Genomic DNA, 26,964 nt, shown 5'->3' on the forward strand with positions numbered 1-26,964 from the left:
TATATTCAGCACATTCATCCAATATTTTTTTACCTATAATGCATGCTAGCCTCTTTGCTAGACATTGTGTCTAATAGTGAGCTAGTTGAGCAGAGTCCTTGACCTCCTGAGTGTTTAGTCTCATAGGAAATGATGACCGGTGTGCAGTCAGTTACAGTGAAATACATACACAAGACATGCCAGTGGGAGGCCAGTGTACAGGACGTTAATTAAGCGTGAGGGCAATTAATTTTGTGCAGGGAGTAAGAGAAGTTATTTTTTAAATGAAGCTCGAAAGATGTGTAGGGACTTGCCATGTGAAATGGATGAAGAAGAGTGTTCTAGCAGAACAAATAACTTCTTTCTTGCGGTTTTCAAACCTCGTGGCACATCAAAATTATTCAGGGAGCCTTGAAAAGTCCCTGTACCTACATCTCACATTTGGGTGAATGAAGTGAAGGGAAGGCAGAATCAAGGCTGATGGAGCCATTCATGAGTTAGGGGCTTAGAGGAGGGGTGAGAAGAGGGCTGGAGAGAGAGGCTGTGCTCCTGCTCTGGACACGTCACTTGAGCTGTCCAGGTCGATGTCCTAGCTGGCGCAATCGGAGCTTCACTGTGGCGGCCCTTCACGTGGTAGTGAGCTTCTACACCCTGATGTTCATGGAGAGATCCTGCTTCTTTGACATTTAAGTGGAGGTGAGTCAGGTTTATGGAAAATTCTTAATTTTTTTTTTTTGGCTACACCACATGGCTTGCGAAATCTTAATTCTCTGACCAAGGTATTGAACCTGGGCCTATGGCAGTGAAACCACAGAGTCCTAACCACTGATCTGCCAGGGAATTCTTAGGAAAACCCTTTATTATCTTTATTTTTTGCTGTCTGTTTTCCTCTGATTTAGACTTAGGACCTATGCTGTTAATCGTATTGTTTTCATCTAGCGTGATCTGTCTTGGGGAAATTATTAATCTTCTCTCACTTCACGTAAGTGAAGTCAGGTTTCCTCATCTGTTAGAAGATAAAGACAGTTGTTCTCAATACTGACTGTTTGTGAGAATCACCTGGAGAACTTCTGCAGAAGTTAAACACAGTTTTCCACACGTATGTAAACTCTGTGAAGGCAAGAATTTTTTTGTCTCTTTCTCTTTTTTAAATTGCTATATGGTACCTAGCACATAGTGCACGTTCAATAAATACTTCTTGAGTTAATGGAAAAAAAATACTTTGATCCCATCCGTAGGGATTCTGGCCTAATTGGTCTAGGTTAGAACCCAGGCGTTCTTCTCTTTTCTTCGTCTCCTCCCTTTCTCCTAAATGGCACTTTTTAATTGCCCTATTCTCCTTGAACCTCCAAATCTATCTCCACATACTCGCGACAGATGACTTTTCTTCCTACTTCACAAAGAAAATTTAAGCCATTATGTGAGAACTCTTTGAACTTGGCTGTGATCAGGCTTCTAATTTACCTGCACCTAATATACATCATTTTCTTAAATGGAGCCCCTTCTGTTTGAGTTTAGTCCCTACCCTACTCCTTCACTCTGGATCCCTCCTCCTCCTCCTCCTCCTCCTCCTCCTCCTCATCCTCAGGGACTTGGCTCTCTTGCCTGTCCAGTCAGATGTCTCAGCTTCTTCCTCTTTATCAGCTCTTTACCATCAGCGTTTAATATGCTCACTGCTCTTCCAGCTTAAATAGACCCCCTTTGACCACGTTCCTTTTCTCCTTAGTACCCCTCCCTTCCTTTCCCACTTCTCTCCCCTTTGAAGAAGTTGGCTGGTTTCTATGCCTCTTGCCCTACTTTCTCACCCTTCATGGAGTGGCTTCCAACCCCTTGTAGTAGTTCTTCCCAAGGCTGTGAATGACTTCCTTCCTTGTGACTAAAATCAACCTAGTTCAAATCCTGGCTAACTTTTGGCACATGCTTTCTCTTTCTTTTCATGACACCATACTCTTCCGCTTACCCACCGCATCTGTTTTATTATTCCTCAGTTGTCTTTACAGGCTTCTTTTTTTTTTAACCTATCTCTTTAAATACTGCTGTTCCTCAAGATTTTGTTTTCTCCCCTTCTTATTCTACTCACTCACTGGACAGTTTTATTTATTGCCAGAATTTTAAGTACCTTCCTTATACTAATGTCTCCATATTATAATATTCAGTTCAGTTCAGTTTAGTTGCTCAGTCGTGTCCGACTCTTTGCGACCCCATGGACTGCAGCATGCCAGGCTTCCCTGTCCATCACCAACTTCCGGAGCTTACTCAAACTCATGTCTGTTGCGTCAGTGATGCCATCCAGCCATATCATCCTCTGTCGTCCCCTTCTCCTCCTGCCTTCTATCTTTCCTAGCATCAGGGTCTTTTCCAGTGAGTCAGTTCTTCGCACCAGGTGGCCAAAGTATTGGAGCTTCAGCTTCAGCATCAATCGTTCCAATGAATATTCAGGACTGATTTCCTTTAGGACTGACTGGTTGGATCTCCTTGCAGTCCAAGGGGCAATCAAGAGTCTTCTCCAACACCACAGTTCAAAAGTATCAATTCTTCGGTACTCAGCTTTCTTTATAGTCCAACTCTCCCAGCCATACATGACTACTGGAAAAACCATAGCTTTGACTAAACAGACCTTTGTCACTGAAAGTAATGCCTCTGCTTTTTAATATGCTGTCTAAGTTGGTCATGGCTTTTCTTCCAAGAAGCAAGCGTCTTTTAATTTCATGGCTTCAGTCACCATCTGCAGTGATTTTGGAGCCCCCCAAAATAAAGTCTGTCACTGTTTCCATTGTTTCCCCATCTATTTGTCATGAAGTGATGGGACCTGATGCTATGATTTTAGTTTTCTGAATGTTGAGTTTTAAGCCTACTTTTTCACTCTCCTCTTTCACTTTCATCAAGAGCTCTTTAGTTTTTCTTTTCTTTCTGCCAAAAGGGTGGTGTCATCTGTGTATCTGAGGTTATTGATATTTTTCCCAGCAATCTTGATTATAATATTACTATATAAAAATAGTATATTATAAATAATATAGGTAATTAGTATCTATTGCTTCAGCCCAGATCTCTCTGGAGTTTCATATGTGTATTTTTGTAGTTTATTGGATATCCTCTTGGAAGTTCCAAAAGCACCTCGTATTCAAGATGTATAAATCAAAGTCTTTGATCCACCTCACCCTCATGCCATGGATATGCTCCCACCCCATCCCCCACCCCAGATTACCCTGTCTCCAAGAATGCTCCCCACCATGTGTTAGTTGCGCAAACCAAAACTCTGGATGCCATCTTCCACTTCTTTCTTTCCTCTCATACGCTGTCAGTCACTGAGAGCTGCTGATGTGCTCTCCGAACAGTGAGGTGCTCTCCTAAAAATAGCACTTGTCTCTTTTCTTTCCATCTCTGCTGCCACTTCTCCACCTCAGGCTCCCTTTATCTCACAGAGTGCGGTAGCATGAAGTGATTATGTCTGCATTTAAGAGACCATTCAGGTTTGTGAGATGTAGAATAGACTGAAGAGGGGCCACACTGGGCACAAGCAGTTGGAAGACTAGCTTCTTTTAGGTTTCCAGGAAGAGGGCTCTGTCGGGATGGCATATCTGTTGGGCAAATAAGAAGCACAGCTGCACAGAATAAGAGACCAGGTCATTCTCTGCTCCTCTGGTTTCCTCCAGTGCCTTCAAGAAGTCATTCCTCCTGAACAACAAGCCTGTTAACTTGTGTTCTTCATCTATTCACATCCTTCCTGTCTCCAGGTGTCTTGTCTTGCCTGCTCCCAGCTTTCTTTGCTGGCTCAAACTGGCATGTACATTTCCTATCTGGAGGAAGGTCCCCTCCTGGCCTTGTATTCTTTCTTTTAAATCTCCATTTCTCTTTCCCTTCTTATCCTGACTCCTTAGAAGTATAGGCTGCCCTCTTCAGTTCAGTTCAGTCGCTCAGTTGTGTCTGACTCTTTGTGACCTCATGGACTGAGGCATGCCGGGCTTCCCTGTCCATCACCAACTCCCGGAGCTTACTCAAACTCATGTCCATCGGGTTGGTAATGCCATCTAACCATCTCATCCTCTGTTGTCCCCTTCTCTTCCTGCCATCAATTTTTCTCAGCATCAGGGTCTTTTCCAATGAGTTGGTTCTTTGCTTTAGGTGGCCAAAGTATTGGAGTTTCAGCTTCAGCATCAGTCCTTCCAATGAATATTCAGGATTGATTTCCTTTAGGACTGACTGGTTGGATCTCCTTGCAGTCCTTGCAAGGTTGGATCTCCTTGCAGGGACTCACAAGAGTCTTCTCCAACACCACAGTTCAAAAGCATCAATTCTTTGGTGCTCAGCTTTCTTTATAGTCCAACTCTCATATGCATACGTGACTACTGGAAAAACCATAGCTTTGACTAAACAGACCTTTGTCACTGAAAGTAATGTCTCTGCTTTTTAATATGCTGTCTAGGTTGGTCATAACTTTTCTCCCAAGGAGCAAGCGTCTTTTAATTTCATGGCTGCAGTCACCATCTGCAGTGATTTTGGAGCCCCCCAAAATAAAGTCTGTCACTGTTTCCATTGTTTCCCCATCTATTTGCCATGAAGTGATGGGACCAGATGCCCTCCTCACATCCCAGTTTCAGAAGTTCATTTGCTGAAATTCATCCAGTAAAAGTTACTGTGAGTCTCCAAGTAACCCGATCCCAGGGACCCACTTAGTCCCCACTTGGTCAGTTATTGCTGTGTCCCTGTCGTTGGACACTCTTCTTCAGGCTGTCTTACCTGGACGCCTGTGACATCATACAAATGGTTCTCTTCTTACATCTTCCTTGTTAATCTATTTTATGTGTTTTTACATCTGCCAATGTTTCTCAGAATTGAATCTTAACAACCTCTTTCTCTTCCTGTCTATAGTCTCCCTGATCGATTTTATCCATTCTCATCATTTCAGTTTTCATCTATAGTCTGATGATATCCAAACGATATCTCTACCCTTGGCTATATTATTGGCATTCAGAATTTTATCTCCGACAGCCCTATTCCCTGCTGGATATCTAAGTTCTGTGTCTCACAAATACCTCAAAATCAGTATATCTACCTTTTTAACCCCTGCAGTGTCCCCGGTCTGCATCCTCTATTCAGAGGATGGCCCTACTACCCATTCTTTTGCCTAAAACTGAGCGTCACACTGCCCTTACCCTTCTCTTCAGCACCCATTATCACCTTTGGGGCTCTTCTGTCTCTGGTCTGAACTATCTTGATAGTTTTCCAAGTGTAGTCCCTTTCCTAGGCTCATTTCCTGAAATCCATTCCCACCAAATCCTTGAGTCCTCCTTTTTCCCTTTTTCTAATTCTGCCTTTCTGTCCTCTCGTCCTCATTAGCCTTTCCTAGGATTACGTGCTTAATTATGTCACCAGTAACTTTAATTCTCATGTACCCCAGTCTGCCTTCCAGACTGCCCAGGATCTGTGTCAGTGTAGCTCTCTCATGTCACCAGGTACCGGGCTGCTCCTGGGTGGATGGGCAGAGTCGTGCACATCAGTGATCTCCAGACTTGAGATCCCTTCTTACATCAGTCCCTTCCCGTCCCCTAAATCTGCCAAACCTTAAGCTCTTATTAGACTCTACCCTTCTTGCCATTAGCAAACAATCATATTTTTACTTTGGAATAATGAAAAAGATTAGAAATTATTTTCCTCAAATTCCTGTTCCTTATCTTGAGGTGTGTCTCTATCTGCACCCTCTCCATGTGTGCTTTAGTCTGGGCTCGGTGACAAGGCCTCTGTGTTCCGGGCCAAGATGAGCACACGTTAATCTCTTCTGAGACTTCTAGCAGAAGCCTCTCCCTGTCTCTATCTTCAGCCTTTCTTTCTCTGTTGATTCTTCCCTTAATCTGACAACAGGTCCAATGCCACCAAACTTTACACTTAAAAATAGTTAAAATGGTAAATTTCATGGTATTATATTTTATCATAGTTTTTTAAATGCAATGATGATATAAAGACAAGAAACAGGGCTAAGGCTTTTCCAAGTTTGGAAACATTTTTACTGTAACTGTTGTCCTCTCTATTCTCCTCATTCAGACTTTTCAGTTATTCACTCTGTGGCCACTGTCTTCACTTTCCCACCTCCTGTTCATTCAGTCTCCGGCCTGTTTATATTCAGTGTTGGTTGTGTTCTGATCATATCACTAAACCTTTCTTGCTTCATCACTTTTCTGAGTATAAGGATATAGTGTAAGGATAAGCTCTGAGTAAAACAAGGGAGTGCCAGTTAAGAGGAAGCAATTTATCTTGGTCCCACAGTCTTGGGCCTGTTGAACTGGCTCCTCAAAAACTCAGACACAGGGACTTGCTGGTGATCCAGTGCTTAAGACTTTGCCATCCAGTGCAGGGGCTACGATCCCTGGTTGAGGACTTAAGATCCCATATGCCTCACAGCCAAAAACCAGAACATAAAACAAAAGTAATATTGTAACAAATTGATGAAGACTTTAAAAATGGTACACATTTAAAAAAAATCTTAAAATGTTAGAGAAAAGCTGAGATATGGAGCTATGCTATGCTATGCTAAGTCACTTCAGTCGTGTCCGACTCTGTGTGACCCCATAGACGGCAGCCACCAGGCTCCCCCGTCCCTGGGATTCTCCAGGCAAGAACACTGGAGTGGGTTGCCATTTCCCTCTCCAGTGCATGAAAGTGAAAAGTGAAAGCGAAGTCGCTCAGTCATGTCCGACTCCCAGCGACCCCATGGACTGCAGCCTACCAGGCTCCTCCATCCATGGGATTTTCCAGGCAAAAGTACTGGAGTGGGATGCCATTGCCTTCTCCGAAGTAGAGGATAATTATACACTTGTGAAAGTACTAAATGCCACTGACTTATTTCCTTTGATATGGCAATTTGTGTGTTAAATTCACCTCAGTTTTTTCAAAAAGTGAAACTCCTTCATTGCATGTAACTGGGGAGATTGGGGCTCTAACATCCCATCCTTGTCTTTAAGAGCATTCTCTTTTAGTAAGAACAAATATAATTTATTACATAGATTTCAGTCTTTTTCAAAGTGCTTTTTTAGGGAGAAGTTAAAGGAACAGATTAGGCTTCTTTGAGGATAGAAGCTGTGACTTGTTCGTCTCCAGGCACTTGACAGTCCCAGCACACAGCCAGCATTTTGTTCTCTGTACAGAAAGATGTGGCATGCCATATGAATGAAGAGCATTCCATTGTGAGGTCATGAATTTCACTAGTTATCCTTTGATAGTTCAGAGATTTTTGTACCAGTGTCCTGCATATCTGATACAGTGAGTGGTTATTTCAATAGAATCTTATATTTTCACCTTGTATGTTGTTACCTTGTAATAGCACTAAGCAATTAGATGAAGAGATACAATAATCTACTGAAAGTAACTCTCAAAGTATATGCTCTCAGACACTAGATTTTGAGCAGCAACTTAGAGAATTTGGATATAAGCTTAAATCATATCCATTTAAATTAGGAAGAAAACATGCCATTTGTGAGTTATATAACATTAGTCCGTTTGGAACTGGTCCTGCTGATTTGAGCAAAAAGAATTTGGACTTTTTTTTTTCCTCCCCAGAAATTTATCCCTGCTTTCCCTTTTAGCTTTCCAAGGAATCCCTTCAACCTGTCGAGGTCCTCCGAGAGGAAGCCTGTGAGATCCTGGATGAAATGAGCCACAAGCTGCGTCTAGGAGCCATTCGGTTTTTTGCCTTTGCCCTGAGTAAAATATTTAAACAGATTTTCTCAAAAGTGCGTGTAAATGAAGAAGGGATTCAGAAAGTGAGTATTGCTTGTTAAAAAACAATCTCTTCTTCAACCCCTCACAGTTTCTTCAACTCAGAGGTGTCCCACTTTGCACTGGATGAGCAGCTCCTGGTTATCAAGCGGCATCCAGCCTGAGCAGAAAGCAGCTCTGCCTCTCTGATGGGTGTTTCTCCCTCTTCCCTTCAGACCTGCAGGCTTCAGACAAACCGACTTACTCACAGACTTGACAGACTAGGCTAACGTCAGATGTTCACTGAGTAGTAAGAGAGTTTCTGTGTATGTTTCTCCGAGATTCTACAACATTTTCTTGTTACTCACACACCTTTCTGGCGTGTTTTTCCTGTAAACAAAGACATTCTCTTGTGGTATAATTATCAAAATAAGCAAATTAACATGGACACAACGCTGGTAATACAGATCTTTTTCATGTTTCACCAGCTGTCCCAGCTCTGTCACATACAGGCAAGGAAAGCCCTATGTCATATGTCACAGTCAGCTTCCATATCTCTTTGGAATTTTAATCTAGACCAATTCCTTAGTCTTTGTTTGTGTTTCATGAAACTACTTTTGAAGAAACAGACCAGGTGTTTCCCGCTGCCCCTTGATCTGGATTGGAGCTGCTTTCTCACGCAGGCTAAGGCCGCGTCCTCCGTGTGTCAGCCTGCGAGCACGTGGCCTCTGTGTGCTTGTTCCTGGTAATGTTCACGCTCATCAGTTGGTCACCTCGCTCTGCCATGTTTCTCCACTCAGTTACTCTCTGTCCCCTTGTAATGAATACACGTCTTGGGGAGTGCTTCAGGTTCCTGTTTTTCATCATACTTTCCTCTGTTAGTCTTTATACCCACTGATGATTTTTGCTTGAATCCAGTTATTACTCTTATGATTGCCAAATGCTGGTTTTTCTAATTGCATCACTCCTGTCATTTAATACTTTTTTTCTGGGAACAAGAGCTTTCTCTATGAAGATTATTTTATCTATTTATTTTTTAATACATTTTTTAATTTACTTGAAAGCTCTTACCTTCATTGGACTTCCTGCTCATGCCTTTTAATGCTGTGTTTTTATTCAGTCATCTACTTTGCTTCCAAGTATTTCTTCTTTTTCCTCCTGTGACTAATTTCTAAATTGCTGACTTACTATTTGGATCTCTGCTGGAGGGTGTTTGGTACAGTGCTGGGGCAGGGGATGTTGCTGGCTAGATCCTAACTGATAACAAACTACCTTACCTCAGTTGATTGTGTACTTAGATTTCAGAAGAACAGACTGTATGTTGACACACTGGGTATTTTTGAGGTTGCTAGCCTGAGAAATGTATTGGGAAGTTCATTTGCATTTGTCCCTGCTGCTGCTGCTGCTAAGTCACTTCAGTCGTGTCTGACTCTGTGCGACCCCATAGATGGCAGCCCATCAGGCTCCGCCGTCCCTGGGATTCTCCAGGCAAGAAGTGGGTTGCCATTTCCTCCTCCAGTGCGTGAAAGTGAAAAGTGAAAGTGAAGTCGCTCAGTCGTGTCTGACTCTTGGCGACCCCATGGACTGCAGCCTACCAGGCTCCTCCATCCATGGGATTTTCCAGGCAAGAGTACTGGAGTGGGGTGCCCTACTACCGGGCATCCACTCTCCCCTGAGTCCAGTGTATAAATAGAAAAGTACCATTCCTTTTCTTGGTCCTAACAATGTGTAATTTTTTTTTTTAAATCTCTGAGAGAGAATTTCTTGCTCTCTCTTCCTACAAACCACCAGTCAGTCTAGTACAACAACTAACTGTTGACTTCTTAACTCAATCTGACTTCAGATTTGTTCCCAGTTCCCCGTGAACATTAGTGGCATGACTATGTCACAACCAAGGAAGCTGAATAAGGCTTAGGCCTTATTTACAAATTTATGTGTGTAATATCAAACAATGCATGTAAAATGCTTAATTGCTGCTCAACTAATGTATGTTAGTGATCATCACCATTACTATTATTATGATCTGTAAATTTTAAATTTTTAATATTCTTGCATTATGTGAGATTATTTAGCTAGAACTCAGAAATAAGTTTTGTGTATGTGGTCAGAGAGGCAGAAAAACATTGTTAGTGTTCCCCCAGTAGCACATTCTTCCACTTTCTGATATAAGGTACAGTTTTAATAAGCGTGAAAGCTGAAAGTGTTCCAAGTGTAACCTTTGTCTTAAAGCTCCAGCGAGCCATCCAGGAGCATCCAGTTGTCCTGCTGCCCAGTCATCGGAGCTACATCGACTTTCTGATGTTGTCTTTCCTTTTGTACAACTATGACTTACCTGTGCCGGTCATAGCAGCAGGAATGGGTATGCTTCGGTCTTCTACTTTCTTTTTTTTTGTTCTTATAAAAATTAAAGTGTTCACTGGAACAATTTTAACAATTCCAAGGAAGTTGAAGAAAATGATGAAAATATAATAGCCTGTCCCTCCTTCCTTCTGGTTCCAGGTGTAATGGTTGGACTGAGTCCTCCGTGTTGTGCTCTACTGGCCTGGGCAGACATAAGCAAGCGTATGTGCACGTAGGGCTTTTGGTTTAGGTTGAAAAAGGAGAGTATACTACCCCACTGGTGGTTTTTTTTTTTTTCCCCCCCGATGGTGCATCGGTGACCATCTCTATAGGTCAATAAATAGATCTAAACTTTTTTTAAAAAGTAAAAAAATTTTTAAAAATCTGAAGGGACTTCCATGGCGATCTGTTGATTAAGACTTCACATTTCTAATGCAGGGATGCGGGTTCAGTCCCTGGTCAGGGAACTAAGATCCCACATGCTGTGCAGTACAGCCGTAAAATAAATATTTTAAATCTAAAAAAAAAAATAGGTCTAAACTCTTTTTACTATTTTTCAATTGTGTTAAAATGCATAAAGCATAAAATTTGCCATCTTCATCATTTTTCAGTGCACACTTCAGTGACATAAAGTTCACACTGTGGTACTACAGTCTATCCACTGAAGTCTTCTCATCTTGCAAAAATGAAATTCTGTCTTCATTTAACACTTAACCTCTCATTCTATTCTCCCTGCATCCCCTGGCAGCCACTATTCTGTTAATGCTTCCTATCTCTACAAATTTGACTATGCACTACCTTCTGCAAGTGGAATTACACAGGATTTGTCCTTCTCTTGCCAGCCTGTTTCACACAGCATAGTGTTCTCGAGGTTCATCCGTATTGTAGTATCCGTCAGAATTTTCTTTTTTTTTTAAGGCTAAATAATACCCAGTGTATTGTTATGCGGTTGCTAAGTCATGTCCGCCTCTTCGCAGCCCCAGGGCCTGCGGCATGCCAGGCTTCCCCGCCCTTCACTGTTTGTATAGACCAGATTTGGTTTACTCATTCATCTATCCCTGGAGACTTGGGATGACTTTGTGGCTGTTGTGAATGGTGCTGCAGTGAGTGTAGATGGATAAATACCTGTCTGAGGCTCTGCTTTCAGTTCTTCCAGATATGTACCCAGAAGTAGAATTGCTGGGTTAGATGGTAATTTTATTTTTAATTTTTTGAGGAACTGCCATTTTGTTTTCTGTAGTGGCTGCACCCCAGCAGTGCATGCAGGTTCACTTTCTCCACATCCAACCAACACTGATTATTTTCTGGTTTTTTAGATTTTTTTCTTTTGTTGTTAATAATAGTCTTCATAATGGGTTTGAAGTGATATCTCGTCATGAGTATTTGTATTTCCCTGGTGATTAGTTATGTTAAGCATCTTTTCATATGCTTGTTGGCCAGTTCTATATCCTCTTCAGAGGAGTATTTTAAGTCTTTTGGATTGTTTCTTTTCTTTGTTGATGAGTTGTAGGAATTTTTTATATATTCTGTATCAGATATGTGATTGTAAATATTTTATCCCTTTTCACTCTGTTGATTGTATCCTTTGATGAATGGAAGTTTTTCATTTTGATTTACAGTCAGTGGTCTGTATCCACAAGTTCTGTATCCATGGATTTAACCAGCCATAGATCAAAAATATTTGGAATAAAAACTCCAGAAAGTTCCAAAAAGCAATAATTGAACTTGCCATCCACAGGGAACTATTTGCATAGCATTTACAGTATACTTGCAACTATTTACAAGCAGTTGTATTAAGAATTATAAGTAATCTGGAGCTGATTTAAAGTGTACTAAGGTGTGCTAGGTTGTATGCAAATACTCTGCCCTTTTATATAAGGGATTTGAACATCCAAGTGTTTTGGTACCCACAAAGAGTCCCAGAACCAGTCCCCCACGGACTTCTCCCAACACAAGGACAACTGTAGTCCAGTTTGTCTGTTGTTTCTTTTATTTTCCGTGCTTTTGGTCTCATATCCAAGAAATCATTGTCAAATCCAATGTTATAAAGCTTTCTCCCTATATTTTCTTCTAAAAGTTCTATAGACTTAGGTTTTGTATTTAGGTCCTTGATGTGTTTTGGTTTAATCTTTGTATGTGGTGTGACTTCTCTGGTAAGATTCTAACTTCATGTCTAAGATTTTTATTGCTACATAAGATTCAGCAGTGTGTATGTATCATAATGTAGTAGTTTTGCTGTAACAAACAACTCTTCAGTTTATTTTCATATTAGTGCTTTTATTTCTGTAGAATTGATTCCAAGAAGTAGGATTACCAAGGTGAAGAAATTGTTTTTTATCTCCCTTATAGGTAGCCAGGAAAGCTGGGATTCAACCATGTATGCGCGTGCTCAGTCATGTCTGACCCTTTGTGACCCCATGGACTGTAGCCCACCAGGCTTCTCTGTCTCTAGGGTTCTCCAGACAAATACTGGAGGGGTGATTTGCCATTTCCTTCTCCAGGGGATCTTCCCAACCCAGGGATCAAACCTGGGTCTCCTGCATTGCAGGCAGATTCTTTACCATCTGAGCCACCTGGATTTAATCAACACCTTTGTTAATAAACCCAGGTGGCACAGTGGTCAATAATCTGCCTGCCAAAGTAGGGGACTAAAGATTGAGTTTGATCCCTGGGCCGGGATGATCCCCTGGAAGAGGAAATGGCAACCCACTCCAGTATTCTTGCCTGGAAAATTCCGTAGACAGAGGAGCCTGGTGAGCTACAGTCCATGAGGTCACAAAGAGTCAGACACAACTGAGCACTAACAGTAAAATTAAAACTGCCAGGAACCTAAGCACTTTAAAAGCATTTCCATCTATATAGACATGTGAAAAAGTTATTTGAAAATTAGGATAAAATGAAAAGAACTTTTTAAAAACTGATAGTGAACTCTTTCTTTTCATTGTTGAATTTTCTTTTCTAATCTGTGCTTCTAAAAGAATATCAATATTTTTACCTGATGGGTAAAAAGGAAAGGAGAGAGTGAGTGAGTTTGGCCTGCCTGTCCAGAGCATGAAGGATGTGTTGATCTGTCGTCAGGGCCAGGCTTCCCAGGTGGCTCAGTGGGTAAAGAATCTGCCTGCCAATGCAGGAGATGCCAGTTTGATCCCCTGGAGGAGGGCATGGCATCCCACTCCAATATTCTTTCCTGGAGAATCCCATGGATAGAGGAACCTGGCCAGCTACAGTCCATAGGGTCTTAAAGAGTTGGACACAAACAACTGAGCACTCACGTTCTGAGGTCAGCAGCAGTACTGACTAAAAAGGTTGGCATGGTGCCACAGTTGAGGCTGCTGCCCCTGTCTCTTGCTGGTCTGGTTGTAGAAGCAGAGGTGCATGGGAAGGAGGGTGCACAAGGTAACCCCCTTACCAGCACCTGCCCACCGAGGCCGTTCTTTCCCATAATCCCATTAGATGTTTCTTCTTAAGATGAGGAGTGTCTTACATACATAAAACCTGTCTTAATAGAATTTGACTTGAGGTATTTATAGGAAGTTGCACTCTGTGGATAAATATTAACCAGCCTGTCTTTGGTAGACTTCCTGGGAATGAAGATGGTTGGTGAGCTGCTGCGGATGTCGGGGGCTTTCTTCATGCGGCGCACCTTTGGTGGCAATAAGCTCTACTGGGCCGTGTTCTCCGAATATGTGAAAACCATGTTACGGGTAAATGCAAATAACTACCCAGTACTTTCAAGCTGTGCTTTCTTTTCACTGACGTTTGCTGTAAGGTCTTATTTAAATCTTAACTTCCGAGTGGACCACTTAGCTGTTTCTTTCCCCTTGAGGAATGTGTGTAACCTCAGCAATCTGTTTACTCTGCGTGGCTCCCTTGTTTAAGTTTCACTGTGAGCAGTGTTTGCTCAGAGGGCTGGGGAGGGAACTTGGGAAAAGGAATCAAAAGAAGCATTTATCACTTTGAGAGTAGGCAACGGGTTTTGTGTTTTGTTTTGTTTGTTTGTGTTTTCTCTTTAAAGAATGGTTATGCTCCTGTTGAATTTTTCCTCGAAGGGACAAGAAGCCGCTCTGCCAAGACATTGACTCCAAAATTTGGTAGGTTCCTTACAGATTGAAGGAAAAATGCAAACCCAAAGACTTCAGGTGTGGTGTTATCCTAGCTGCTTAATAGAACATGACACTTTCTTTTTTTTTTTTCAAGATATTCTTTACCTTATAAGTACAAGTGTTTCTTTAAAAGTGCAACTGTCTATATTGTATTTATGGGCTTGGTATATAATGTATACTCTTAGTATCTTTCCATGCCCTTGTTTGCTCTCCTTTTCAATATGTATGAAAAGCTCTTTCTCCCTGTGTTTACAGGTCTTCTAAATATTGTGATGGAACCATTTTTTAAAAGAGAAGTTTTTGATACCTACCTTGTTCCAATCAGCATCAGTTACGATAGGATATTGGAAGAAACTCTGTATGCATATGAGCTTCTAGGGGTTCCTAAGCCAAAAGAATCTACAACTGTACGTAAAGCTTGATAGCCAAGCTTGACTTTACTGGAATTTATAGAAAATGCTAGTTTATATGTCAACTAATTTCTGTATTTATTCCTATTTTTCCCCCCTGTTGTGACATTCATAGGGATTGTTGAAAGCCAGGAGAATCCTCTCTGAGAAGTTTGGAAACATTCATGTGTACTTTGGAGACCCTGTGTCGCTTCGATCTCTGGCCGCTGGGAGGATGGGGCGGAGCCCGTATAACTTGGTTCCCAGGTGCAAGGCCTGTGTTTTCCTAACTGACATAGAAACAAGGACAAAAATCTAAAAGTGTAAATTGTAATTCTCGAGTTGACCACTTGCAGAACTGAAACTCGCTTTTCTGAGATGATAAGAAGAGAAAGCTTCAATTAATGTGTTTTCCAGACAGCTGCATTGTGCATATTAAACGTGCCAAGCCAGACAGTGCTAAAACAAACACAAGACGCCATTGCCTGCTCTCAAAGTGACAGATGTTTCTTCTGATTCCCTCTCCCCAGGCTCCCTCCCCAGTAACCTACAAACTTAAAAGCACAAACGAGAAAAGTGTGTTAACAAGCACGTGTGTGGCAATTGTTGAGCACTTTTGGTAGGCCAGCCAGAGTATTTATTTTTGATCCTGGAAAGGACTGTTTAGTAATAGTGAATGCGAGTGAGTCCCTGTTCCCAAGAAGGTTATAGTTTTATGGGCAAGGAAACATGTTAGGTTCTCTCAGGATGCAGCTGCAAATGCACATTTGGGGGTTTTCTTAATGCAGAGAAGTACACCTGCGGGAGTAAAGGATACAGACCACCTGCTCAGCCAGGCCTCACGTGACTGCAGCATCGTTCATAATTTATCTGCAGTGCCAGTGGTCCCACAGCAGCTCCAGCTTCATTAGCTATCAGAAGCAGATAGTTAGATTTTTGTGGCCACAAGCTTCACTCTTTCAGTCTCAAATTGGCCAATTGTATCCATTACCAGGGAGTTCTCATTGGCTACAGCTTTCACATTATTTTGTGGGTTATTATGTGACTGCTGTCAGGTCATATGCATATCCACGGTCCAACCAGCTGAGTGGGTTCCTGATATTATACAGTGCAGTGTTTAGTGATCCAGGCATGAGGAGTGTAAGGTGAGGACCCTGGCAACACCGGGCAGGTGCCCTGAAACTTCTCAGAAGGATGGTGTGGCAGTCAGGCCCACTGTACAGCCTAGCAATGCAGACATGAGCAGTTGTCAACAGAACATATACCTGTCATAACCTGATTGGTGTGTTCTACAAGAGACACGTTCAAAAGACTATGGATTTGAACGAGGCATAGTAGTTCAGTCCAGTGGAGGAGGCATCAGTTTTCACAAAAGAAGTGATCTGTCCCACTTACAGAGCAGCAGAAGTGTTGTTTTGCCTGAAATCAGGGATAATAGAACCCTGTTAACTTGAGTAATTTTAATCACCTGTCAAGAGCATGCTCTCAAGGTGAACAGACAGATCACACTTTAGTAAAGTGCAGGTATATTTTTTCAATGTGACCTGAGAGAATTCAGTTGGCATAAAGCATGAGAATCCTCTAAAGGGTCTGTCTTCTCCCGTTCCCTTCTCCTCTCACGTTGTCTCAGTAGCAGAACTGTGATTGCTTGTTCTGTATTCTTCCTTTTAGATATATTCCTCAGAAACAGTCAGAGGAGATGCACACCTTTGTGACTGAAGTTGCCTATAAAATGCAGCTTCTCCAAATTCAAAACCTGGTCCTGAGCCCGTGGCCGCTAATAGTTGCTGTCCTGCTTCAGAACCGGCCATCCATGGACTTTGATGCCCTGTTGGAAAAAACTTTATGGCTGAAAGGCTTAACCCAGGCCTTCGGGGGGTTTCTTACTTGGCCTGGTACGTATGTGGGACATATGTGGTGAGAATGCTTGCTTTTTTTATTTATTAAATTTGGAAAGCTAAACATGAAAAAAACCCATATCGGACTTTGAGCAAAGCATTGCTCAGAGAAAGAAAGCTTAGTCTGTTTTTATACTATAGGACATTGACCATAGCTTGTTGATTACTTGAGAATAATTGTCTATATGTCATGTCTCACTGTGAGACTCCAAGTAGATAGAGGACTAGAACACCCTCCTTTGTATCCAGTGGAGTGGGGAATAAATGATGACTCTTCGTACTCCACATATTCTTCCCGCTACACCGACCTCTTTTTACCACATATTTGCAACCCTTTGCCTTACTGGATTGTAAGGATTAAAGGGCTAGTCTTGCAGAACTGTATACAATTCTCTGATAATAACAGCTTTGAAAACCTCATTGGAGTTGTGAGTACTATGCTCAGAGTTTGGAATATATATGACAGTAGTTAGCTTAAGTTACTTTCAATCTCTTTGATTTAAAATTGTAGAGACTGCAATTGAAAATGCAATCTTTTGAGGGGGGCACACCCATAACATACAGGATCTTAGTTCCCCAACCGAGGATCAAACCTGCGCCCCTACATTGGAAACGTAGAGTTTTAACCACTGGACCTCTAGGGAAGTCCCAGAATGCAGTCTTTTTAAGACCATACAATTATATATAGTCAGATACTTACTGACTGTTCACTCATTAAACCTGGGGAGTACCAGGGGTACAAAGATGAACAAGATGTAAACCCTGTTCTGGATAGAAGGCAGGGTGGTTGGTGACGTGTAAACTAGTCATTCATTGAAATAAAGACAGAGAGCTATGGACAGACTGCTGAGGTTACTGAGAATAGTGCGTGGGAAAGGGCCCACACTCAGCAAGGTGTGACTTGTAAACCAGCCTTGAAGGGCACTAGGAGCCCTTCAGGAAGACAGCTGGGGAGGAGCATGGCTAATGCAGGGAGTAGGAACACGCAGTGAGGGGGCGACAGCACTGGGCGTCTCTTGACCCGCTGGTGACGGGTGACGTTAGAGCACTGGCTTTGGGGAAGGAGTGATGGAGATGGACATGTGGACAAAGGCTGGATCCCAGAGGCCTGCTGTCTTGGAGTCTGGACTAGAGTTGGAGGTCACAGAATGCAGCTGTGGATTTAGGCAGGGAAGTATGGCGGATTGGCCTTAGGAAGTAGCCAGATTTCAGTTTAAAGATGGACCACGGTGGGGAGGGACTGGAGTCAGGGAGACAAGCAGGAAGACTGCCATTCAGAGATGAGCACTCAGGCAGCAGAGCCAGGCAGCCGCAGAGGGCAGCGTGGCTGACAGAGGCCTGGAGGCATTACTTACAGGAGTGCTGGTCAGCCGAGTGTTGATCACCAGTAGGGAAGTAAGGATGAATCATACATCTCTTCCCAGTATTGTAATGGTCTGATAGGAGGCACAGGACATGTTGATTGTAATATAAGGCATAAAGTTGTGAAAGAGGAATACCCAGAAACATATGAAAATGGAGGCACCTGTCTTTCTGAGGTGTTTTGCTTTTTCCAGAGGGGATAAATATGTGGCTAATCCATAGCTAAAAGTACCTGTGCAGCCACCATGACAGCTGTAGTTGTCATTAATACAAAGTGAGAGTCGGTTGGTAAGTTCCAGAAGTCAGGTACCAGAAATGATCAAACACAGTTTCTAATTTAGAACGTGGTGTGTATATTTGGTTCCTTTTTTGCTTTTTTACCCAGATTATTTCATATTCTTAAGCATTCTCATGTCTAGGCTATGATATGCATATTATTATATTATATATGTAAAATAAATCGTATTGTATTGTATATATAGTGTCACGCACTGTATCATTACCATGAACAACCTGAGACAAGGCAGATTAGTCCAGAGTGAATGTGATTGAATCTGGAAGGAAAAACTTCGCCTCCCACTTGTCCCTTCCATGAAGCATTCAGAACCTGTTGTCCCGCTTGAGCAGCGTGCCTCCTTTACACACCTGTCAGCCAGCTCTTCGGAGAAGGCAGTGGCACCCCACTCCAGTACTCTTGCCTGGAAACTCCCATGGACGGAGGAGCCTGGTGGGCTGCAGTCCATGGGGTCGCTAAGAGTCAGACATGACTGAGCAACTTCACTTTCACTTTTCACTTTCATGCATTGGAGAAGGAAATGGCAACCCACTCCAGTGTTCTTGCCTGGAGAATCCCAGGGACTGGGGAGCCTGGTGGGCTGCCGTCTATGGGGTGGCACAGAGTCGGACACGACTGAAGCGACTTAGCAGCAGCAGCAGCCAGCTCTTTGTCTCAGGGTAAGAATAAAATGAGTTCCCTTATCAAGAATATTGTTAAATACTCCCATCTCTTTTATCATGCTTATAATTCTAACTCCTCAGCTATCTCTTGGCCGGTGGAGTGTCGGGTGCTGACGTACCAGAAATTGTTATGAACCTACTTCTTCAGTTACCTTTGATACAGGAAAACCAGAAAAGTCTCCTTGGTGTCCCTTTGTACTCAGGGAGACGTGAAGCTTGGAGGGCGCCTGTTCGGGTTGCCCTTTGGTTTACCTCCAAAGTTGTAAAGTGATATTCTTGCCATCTTGGAATTTAGGTGTGTCGCATATCTTCTTTAAAAAAAAAATTTTTAATTTATTTATTTTTGGCTGCATTGGGTCTTAGTTGAGGCTGCAGGCTTAACTGACGTGTAGTATGTGGAATTTTAGTTCCCTGACCAGGGTTGAACCCACGTTAGAAGGGTAGAACCACCCATTAGAAGGCATGTTCTTAATCACTGGACCCCCCTCCCCTCCCCAGGGAAGTCCCTAGCATGTATTCTTGTCTTAGTATTCTTAGATTCACATATGTGATTTTCTTGTCATGTAACTTGATATTACAAAAATGTGATTCCTGAGAAAGTGTTGGCTTTCAAAATGGGAGTTGATGTGCATTTCAGAATGGCTAACAGATTTGGGGTAGATGAAAAAGTATGTTATATGTCCTTAAAAAGAGTTGATTTATGATATACTGCTTTTAAAATATCCTTCCCATGTAGTATCATTACCTCATTTGGTGGGGCTAAAACCAGTACCTGTACTTAACAGTAAATGTGTCATTTCACTAGCGTTAATTCATACTAGGGGTAAGACCCCCAGCAGTGACCCAGCCCATTTCTTTGCCATTTCCCTGAATGAATTGTCCTTGCCTATTTAGATAATGAACCTGCTGAAGCAGTTATCCAGTCCAGCATTCTTCTGCATTCCAACATCGTCAGCCTCGTCAAAGACCGGGTGATTCTGAAAATGGAGTGCGGAGACTCGGAACTGGTGGATGGACTCATTTTCCAGCATATCACCCTCCTCATGTGCTTGGCATACAGGAACCAGCTGCTCAACGTTTTTGTCCGTCCGTCCTTAGTCGCTATGGCATTGCAGATGACACCTGGGTTCAGGAAAGGTAACTTTTGGTACCATGGTCTTGAATTCTGGAAGAGACCTGGCCATTCAGTCCCATGTAGGGAGCAACATTTGAAGCTTTAAATGCCGTGCCACGTGTGTGCAGCCCACACCCCAGCAAGGGAAGGGCCTGTACTAAGAATTAGTCAGGTTTTTCCTCCTAAATACATGACTAACTGCCTAAAACTCGGGAATTGCAAAGGACCTAAAAAAATGATCTAATCTAAACATCTCCTTTTATAAATGAGGAACACTAGGCTTAGAAATTTCTGACTACTTGAGGGTATGAGACGAGAGCACAGCTCTCCATTGCCTGGTCTGATGCGCTTTCTCTGATGTCACTTCCCTCAGCCGACAGAAGCAGACGGGGTGGGTGAACAGTCCCAGCGGTGTGTGAGTGCTCATATACAGGAGCGTGCTGGTCGCACCGAGGAGTATAACAACAAGTGGAGCCGTGTTTTTCACAGAAACCTGTAGTCAGGGCTGCACTGTAGAATTTTTGGAGGCTGAGTTCCTTCCCCGAAAGCCTCTGATTCAGTTGGTTGTCTTTGTGTTTGTCATCCAGAGCTCTGTAGATCATTTTAAGGAAAAGCCAGAGTGGAGGTGCACTGGGCTCAGCTGCAGACCTTTAGCCTTGGAAGGAAATGTCATTTTGTGAATGAGGAAACTGGGGCCCAGAGGGGTCAGACAGCTTAGGTCAGGACAAAGGAAACTCAGACCTTGATCCTAGTTCTCCCTGAGGCTTCTCACGTTGGGATTCATCCACAGCTGAGGGGCACATACGTAGTCTTCTGGAGTATTTCAGTGTGAACACTCTGAAATTGGAGGCGACCGTTTGTGTCCGCATGGAGGTATATTTTTATGATGAGAAAAGTCATGCCAGAAAGATGAATGTCTGTATCTGATGGGCCAGGAAGACCCACACATCTGAGGGGTAAGACAGTAGTTTCTAGTGTTGTGTGCCAGTGTGTTCTAGTGCCAAAGATGGGATAGAGACATCGGCAGATGTTAATGTGGAAGGAAGGGAGGAAGCCATTCCTTTCCTTCTCTGCTAGGAAACCATGCACAGGTGAAGTGAAGTGCCCTGGCTTTAAGGCCACTTGCTCATTTCCACACTGACTGATTAGAAGCCTGATTGTAATTCAGCTTCAACCATTGAAATCATACTAGACTGTAGTTTACTTGTGGGTAAAATTTAGATTGTTTATAGCTTCCTTCCCTGGTGGCTCAGCTGGTAAAGAATCCGCCTGCAATGCAGGAGACCCCGTTCTATTCCTGGGTCGGGAAAGTCCCCTGGAAAAGGGATAGGCTACCCACTCCGATATTCATGGGCTTCCCTGGTGACTCAGATGATAAAGAATCCGCCTGCAATGTGGGAGACCTGGGTTCAATCCCTGGGTGGGAAGATCCCCTAGAGGGAGAGCATGGCAACCCACTCCAGTGTTCTTGCCTGTAGAATCCCCATGGGCAGAGGAGCCTGGCAGGCTACAGTCCTTGGGGTCGCAAAGAGTTAGACACAACTGAGCAACTAAGCACACAGCATAGCTTCCTTGCCCCTGGAATATGAATAATATGCCTTTAAAATACTACATTTTGAGCTTCAAGAGGAACAGGACATATGTATACCTATGGCTGACTCATGGCAGAAACCAAAGCTATTGTAAAGCAATTATTCTTCAATTAAAAATAAATAAATTTAAAAAAATAAAATACTACATTTTGGAGTATCATGAACTGCTTGGTACTCCCTGCCTGTTTAAAAAGCTGAGTTGTAATTTTGTGTAATGAATTTATTTCCAGAGGATGTCTACAGTTGCTTTCGCTTCCTATGCAGTGTTTTTTCAGATGAGTTCATCTTTCTTCCAGGAAATGCACTAAAGGTAAATCCTTAACTGCAGAAAAGCTGTGTGTTTATGGTGTGAGTTCTGAAAATATTAGGCTTGGATTCACAGGTGTGTCTTCCCTTCCTTCAAGGCTACATGCAGCAGAGAAAGACGTGCAAAAGAGAAACATGGACACTTATAGTTCAACAAACTCCGTTTTAATTCTTCACATTTAATCAATAATTTGGGGATTATTTGGTGAGAGGAACCAAATTGTTGAACTGTTAGTGCAGCCACTGTAAAAATAACTAATAGCCAACTATTCTGTTAGAAAATTTACCAATCAGGACGCGTTTTCCAGCACAACTTACTGGAATGATTAGGGTCTTTTGCTTAGAGACAGTGGAGAACAGTGGTCCTGCCTGGTGGTGAGGACAGCTGGTGAAGGATCGGGCCCCCAGAGCTGGACCGCTGGCTTGCAGGCGTGGAAGCAGCACTGGCAAGTGGGTCTGGAGTCTGTCCGTTACGCTGAGGGACACAGGTTTTGTTCAGTAGGAAGTGAGGGCAGCCATTTTGAGCATAACATGATTCTCAGTGTTTTTCGGACTTGCCGCATGCACTTTTGTTTAAATGTGAGGAGAGTATGGCTGTATACAAAGTGAAAGAAGATCTGTTGCCCAGGTAATGGTTTCTGAGGCTTATCAGGTTTTCAGTGTTTACTGTATTTGAGGATCAATATTCTGAGCGTCGAAACAGTGCTGCTCTGGCTCCTAACAACCACAACCGTGGGTCTGGGAAGGGTTGCAGAATTAGCTAGTGTTTCTCTTGTTTCAAGGGTGCATGGCTGCATACACTGAGCCCAGCAGTGGATCATTGACCTAAATTATAAATTTGTGGATGAATTCTGTCTTTTCCCCTCCCCTTCCAGGACTTTGAAGAAGGCTGTTACTTGCTTTGTAAAAGTGAGGCCATACAAGTGATGACGAGGGACATCCTAGTTACAGAAAAAGGAAATTCTGTGTTAGAGTTTTTAATAGGACTTTTTAAACCTTTTGTGGAATCTTATCAGGTGTGTAAATCTTTGCAAGTTCTCCTTCATCCTCCCATAACAAATATAACTGAGACTGTCCTACCCTGTACTTATTTCCGGTCTGAAGAGCAAGTGTCTTCCCCAAGGGAATGGTAGAACTTTTTTTTTGCAAGGGGAGGGGTCTTTATTCTGCCATAGAGGGGCAGAATACAATTAAGAGGGTAAGTGTAAAATTTTTACTGTTCTATTGTAGTTGGCTTCCCTTTTTCACTTTCTGTTCCTCTTATCCCCCCTCTTAAAAATCAGATAATTTGCAAATACCTCTTGAACGAAGAAGAAGACTACTTCACTGAGAAACAGTACTTCATAAGAGTTAGAAAATTCACAAGTCAGCTTCTCGATCAAGGTGAGTCACAACCCTGAAGGCGGTGCTTTCTGTCAGCTGAGAACAAACAGGAGGTCACTCACTCCCTCATCCCTGTGTTTTAGGGGCCTCACAGTGTTACGATGTATTATCCTCCGACGTACAGAAAAATGCCTTAGCAGCTTTTGTGAGGCTCGGTGTGGTGGAGAAGAAGAAGGTGTAAGTAACAGAGCATGATGCCCAGGGTGGGCTCGGGGCGGCGACAGCTCAAAGCAGTCGAACACCGAGTCCATAGAGAGAACTGTGGAGATGCATGTGGTCTAGGAAACATCACGTCATGCTTCACTTCTGCACGTTCTGAGTAGTGAAGTCACTCTGCGTTCCCATGCAGATTTTATGTGGCTATGAATAAAAATTACACTGAAGCAAAGAAAAAATTTGCTTTAGGCCAGCATTTTGGCTTAGACCTAATTATTGAAATTTATAGGTTAATTCTGGAGTAGGAAATGGCAACCCACTCCTTTATTGCCTGAAATATTCCCTGGACAGAGGAGCCTGGTGGGCGCAGTCCATTGGGAGCAAAGAATTGGACATGACCGAGGGATTGAGTACACGTGCACACATATTGGTTAATTATAAGAAAATCCGAGTGGGGGGCATGTCGTGTGTGTGTGTATCCTTACATATATATTCATATACACACAACTTTCAGCTATTTAAAACTACCCTTGAGGAAGACTATTTAAACATTCTTACTATATAAAAAATGAATGTTGTCTTTTTGTCCTAATTTATGCAGTAAGAAAGCTTATTATTTTTTCTCCTAGAAATAATGATTATATATTTAACGTGAACGAACCTGCCACAACAAAGTTAGAGGAAATGCTTGGTAAGTACCATTTAATAAAATGTGATGGGTTTTCACATTGCATTTAGCAACATATAGTAAAACAGCAAAGTACGGTACTAAATAATTTATCAAAATGAACAGCAGTCAAGCTTTAATACACGCAAAGAACTATTTTTGTTTTGTTTTTTTTTTTATATTCATGGATAAGCTTTATTCCAATGTCTACATAAAAATGAGTTGATGTTAATTAGGAAAAAGTTTTTCCAAAGGGGTTAAAATTTATCAAACAACAGAATTTTGTCCTTCCCTTTAGGCAAAGAACTATTTCTATCATCTAGAGTTTTCTTAAGGAACTAAGAAGAAAACTAACAGAAAACACACCAGGCATAAAATAGACAGTCTTATACAGCATAAAAATGATCCGCTCCTAACATACTAACCAGGGTGCATGATCTAGTCCTGGTGACATCAAGAAGATGCCTCTCCTTCTAGTTTGGATTCATTAGCTCCCATTTCATTGCCAAGGACCTTAGTTTCTTGAATGGGGCCTGAAGCCAGGCCCTTAGCAATGAAAGCATGGAGTCCTAACCACTGGACTGCCTGCTTAGGACTAAAATAGTCTTCTATTTATAGTATGTCTGAAATTTCAGAATACATAACCTTGAAATTCGATTTTGAATTTTGTGGTGGTGGTGTTCAGTTCCTAAGTCGTGTCTGACTCTGCGACCCGTGGACTGCAGCATGCCAGGCTTCCCTGTCTTTCACCATCTCCCAGAGTTTGCTCAGACTCATGTCCATTAAGTTGGTGATGCCATCCAACCATCTCATCCTCTGTCGTCCCCTTCTCTTTCTGCCTTCAGTCTTTCTCAGCATCAGGGTCTTTTCCAGTGAGTCAACTTTACACATCAGGTGGCCAGAGTATTGGAGCTTTAGCTTCAGCATCAGTCCTTTCAATGAATATTTAGGGTTGATTTCCTTAGGATTCACTGGTTTGATCTCCTTACTGTCCAAGGGACTCTCAACAGTCTTTTCCAATACCACAATTCAAAAGCATCAGTTCTGCGGCGCTCAGCCTTCTTTATGGTCCAACTCTCACATCCATGGCTACTGGAAAAACTATAGCTTTGACTACGTGGATCTTTGTTAGCAAAGTGACATCTCTGCTTTTTAATATGTTGTCTAGATTTTTCATAGGTTTTCTTCCAAGAAGCAAGTGTCTTTTAAAATTTCATAGCTGCAGTCACCATCCACAGAGACCACTAAAATTAAGTGTGTCACTGTTTCCATTGTTTCCCCAGCTATTTGCTGTGAAGTAATGGGACCAGGTGCCATAATCTTAGCTTTCTGAATGTTGAGTTTTAAGCCAACTTTTTCACTCTCCTCTTTCACCTTCATCAAGAGGCTCTTTAGTTCCTCTTTGCTTTCTGCCATTAGGGTGGTATCGTCTGCATATTTGAGGTTGTTGATATTTCTCCTGGCAATCTTGATTCCAGTGGTGCTTCAACTAGCCCAGCATTTCGCATGACCTACACTGTATATAAGTTAAATAAACAGGGTGACAATATACAGCCTTGACGTACTCCTTTTCCAGTTTTGAGCCTGTATGTTTATTCCATATCTGGTTCTGTTTCTTCTTGACCTGCATACAGGTTTCTCAGGAGGCAGGTAAGTTGGTCCAGTATTCCCATCTCTTTAAGAATTTTCCACAGTTGGTTATGATCCACAAAGTCAAAGGCTTTAGCATAGTCAGTGAAGCAGAAGTAGATGGTTCATGGAATTCTCTTGCTTTTTCTCTGAGACAGTGGATGTTGGCAATTTGATCTCTGGTTCCTCTGCCTTTTCTAAATCCAGTGTCTACATCTGGAAGTTCTCAGTTCACATACTGTTGAAGCCTAGCTTGAAGGATTTTGAGCATTACCTTGCCAACATGCGAAATGAACGCAATTGTATGGTAGTTTGAGCATTCTTTGGCATTGCCTTCCTTTGGGATTGGAATGAAAACTGACCTTTTCCAGTCCTGTGGCCACTGATGAGATTCCCAAATTTGCTGGCATATTGAGTGCAGCACTTTAACAGCATTATCTTTTAGGATTTGAAATACCTCAACTGGAATTCTGTCACCTCTACTAGCTTTGTTCATAGTAATGCTTCCTAAGGCCCACTTGACTTCACACCGTAGGATGTCTGACTCTAGGTGAGTGACCACACCATTGTGGTTATCTGGGTCATTAAGACCTTTTTTCATTCCAATCCCAAAGAAAGGCAATGCCAAAGAATGCTCAAACCACCACACAATTGCACTCATCTCACATGCTAGTAAAGTAATGCTCAAAATTCTCCAAGCCAGACTTCAGCAATATGTGAATCGTGAACTTCCAGATATTCAAGCTGGTTTTAGAAAAGGCAGAGGAACCAGAGATCAAATTGCCAACATCCACTCGATCATCGAAAAAGCAAGAGAAAACATCTATTTCTGCTTTGTTGACTATGCCAAAGCCTTTGACTGTGTGGATCACAATAAACTGTGGAAAATTCTTCAAGAGATGGGAATACCAGACCACCTGACCTGCCTCTTGAGAAACCTATATGCAGGTCAGGAAGCAACAGTTAGAACTGGACATGGAACAAAAGACTGGTTCCAAATAGGAAAAGGAGTATGTCAAGGCTGTATATTGTCACCCTGCTTATTTAACTTATATGCAGAGTACATCAAGAGAAACGCTGGGCTGGATGAAGCATAAGCTGGAATCAAGATTGCTGGGAGAAATATCAATAACATCAGATATGCAGATGATACCACCCTTATTGGCAGAAAGTGAAGAGAAACTAAAAAGCCTCTTGATGAAAGTGAAAGAGGATAGTGAAAAATTTGGCTTAAAGCTCAACATTTAGAAAACGAAGATCATGGCATCTGGTCCCATCACTTCATGGGAAATAGATGGGGAAACAGTGAAAACAGTGTCAGACTTTATTTTTTGGGGCTCCAAAATCACTGCAGATGGTGATTGCAGCCATGAAATTAAAAGACGCTTACTCCTTGGAAG

The 26,964-nt window shown here is 42.4% G+C and overlaps 1 protein-coding gene across 2 annotated transcripts in view; it reads left to right on the forward strand.

Moving 5' to 3' along the window:
• The window catches only part of GNPAT (glyceronephosphate O-acyltransferase), a 40,651-nt gene that overhangs the window by 12,027 nt on the left and 1,660 nt on the right, over positions 1-26,964 (forward strand). For both annotated transcript variants that reach the window (XM_027531126.1, XM_027531127.1), the window contains 13 exons: positions 7,557-7,733; positions 9,898-10,027; positions 13,585-13,712; positions 14,024-14,099; positions 14,367-14,518; positions 14,637-14,767; positions 16,172-16,395; positions 19,612-19,854; positions 21,654-21,733; positions 22,605-22,745; positions 23,013-23,112; positions 23,196-23,289; positions 23,898-23,959. In XM_027531126.1, the coding sequence (XP_027386927.1) occupies positions 7,557-7,733; positions 9,898-10,027; positions 13,585-13,712; positions 14,024-14,099; positions 14,367-14,518; positions 14,637-14,767; positions 16,172-16,395; positions 19,612-19,854; positions 21,654-21,733; positions 22,605-22,745; positions 23,013-23,112; positions 23,196-23,289; positions 23,898-23,959 (1,738 nt within the window). The remainder of the gene's footprint in view (positions 1-7,556; positions 7,734-9,897; positions 10,028-13,584; positions 13,713-14,023; positions 14,100-14,366; positions 14,519-14,636; positions 14,768-16,171; positions 16,396-19,611; positions 19,855-21,653; positions 21,734-22,604; positions 22,746-23,012; positions 23,113-23,195; positions 23,290-23,897; positions 23,960-26,964) is intronic.

The sequence above is a fragment of the Bos indicus x Bos taurus genome, chromosome 28, assembly GCF_003369695.1.
Source record: "Bos indicus x Bos taurus breed Angus x Brahman F1 hybrid chromosome 28, Bos_hybrid_MaternalHap_v2.0, whole genome shotgun sequence".
In the NCBI taxonomy this organism is placed as follows: Eukaryota; Metazoa; Chordata; class Mammalia; order Artiodactyla; family Bovidae; genus Bos; species Bos indicus x Bos taurus.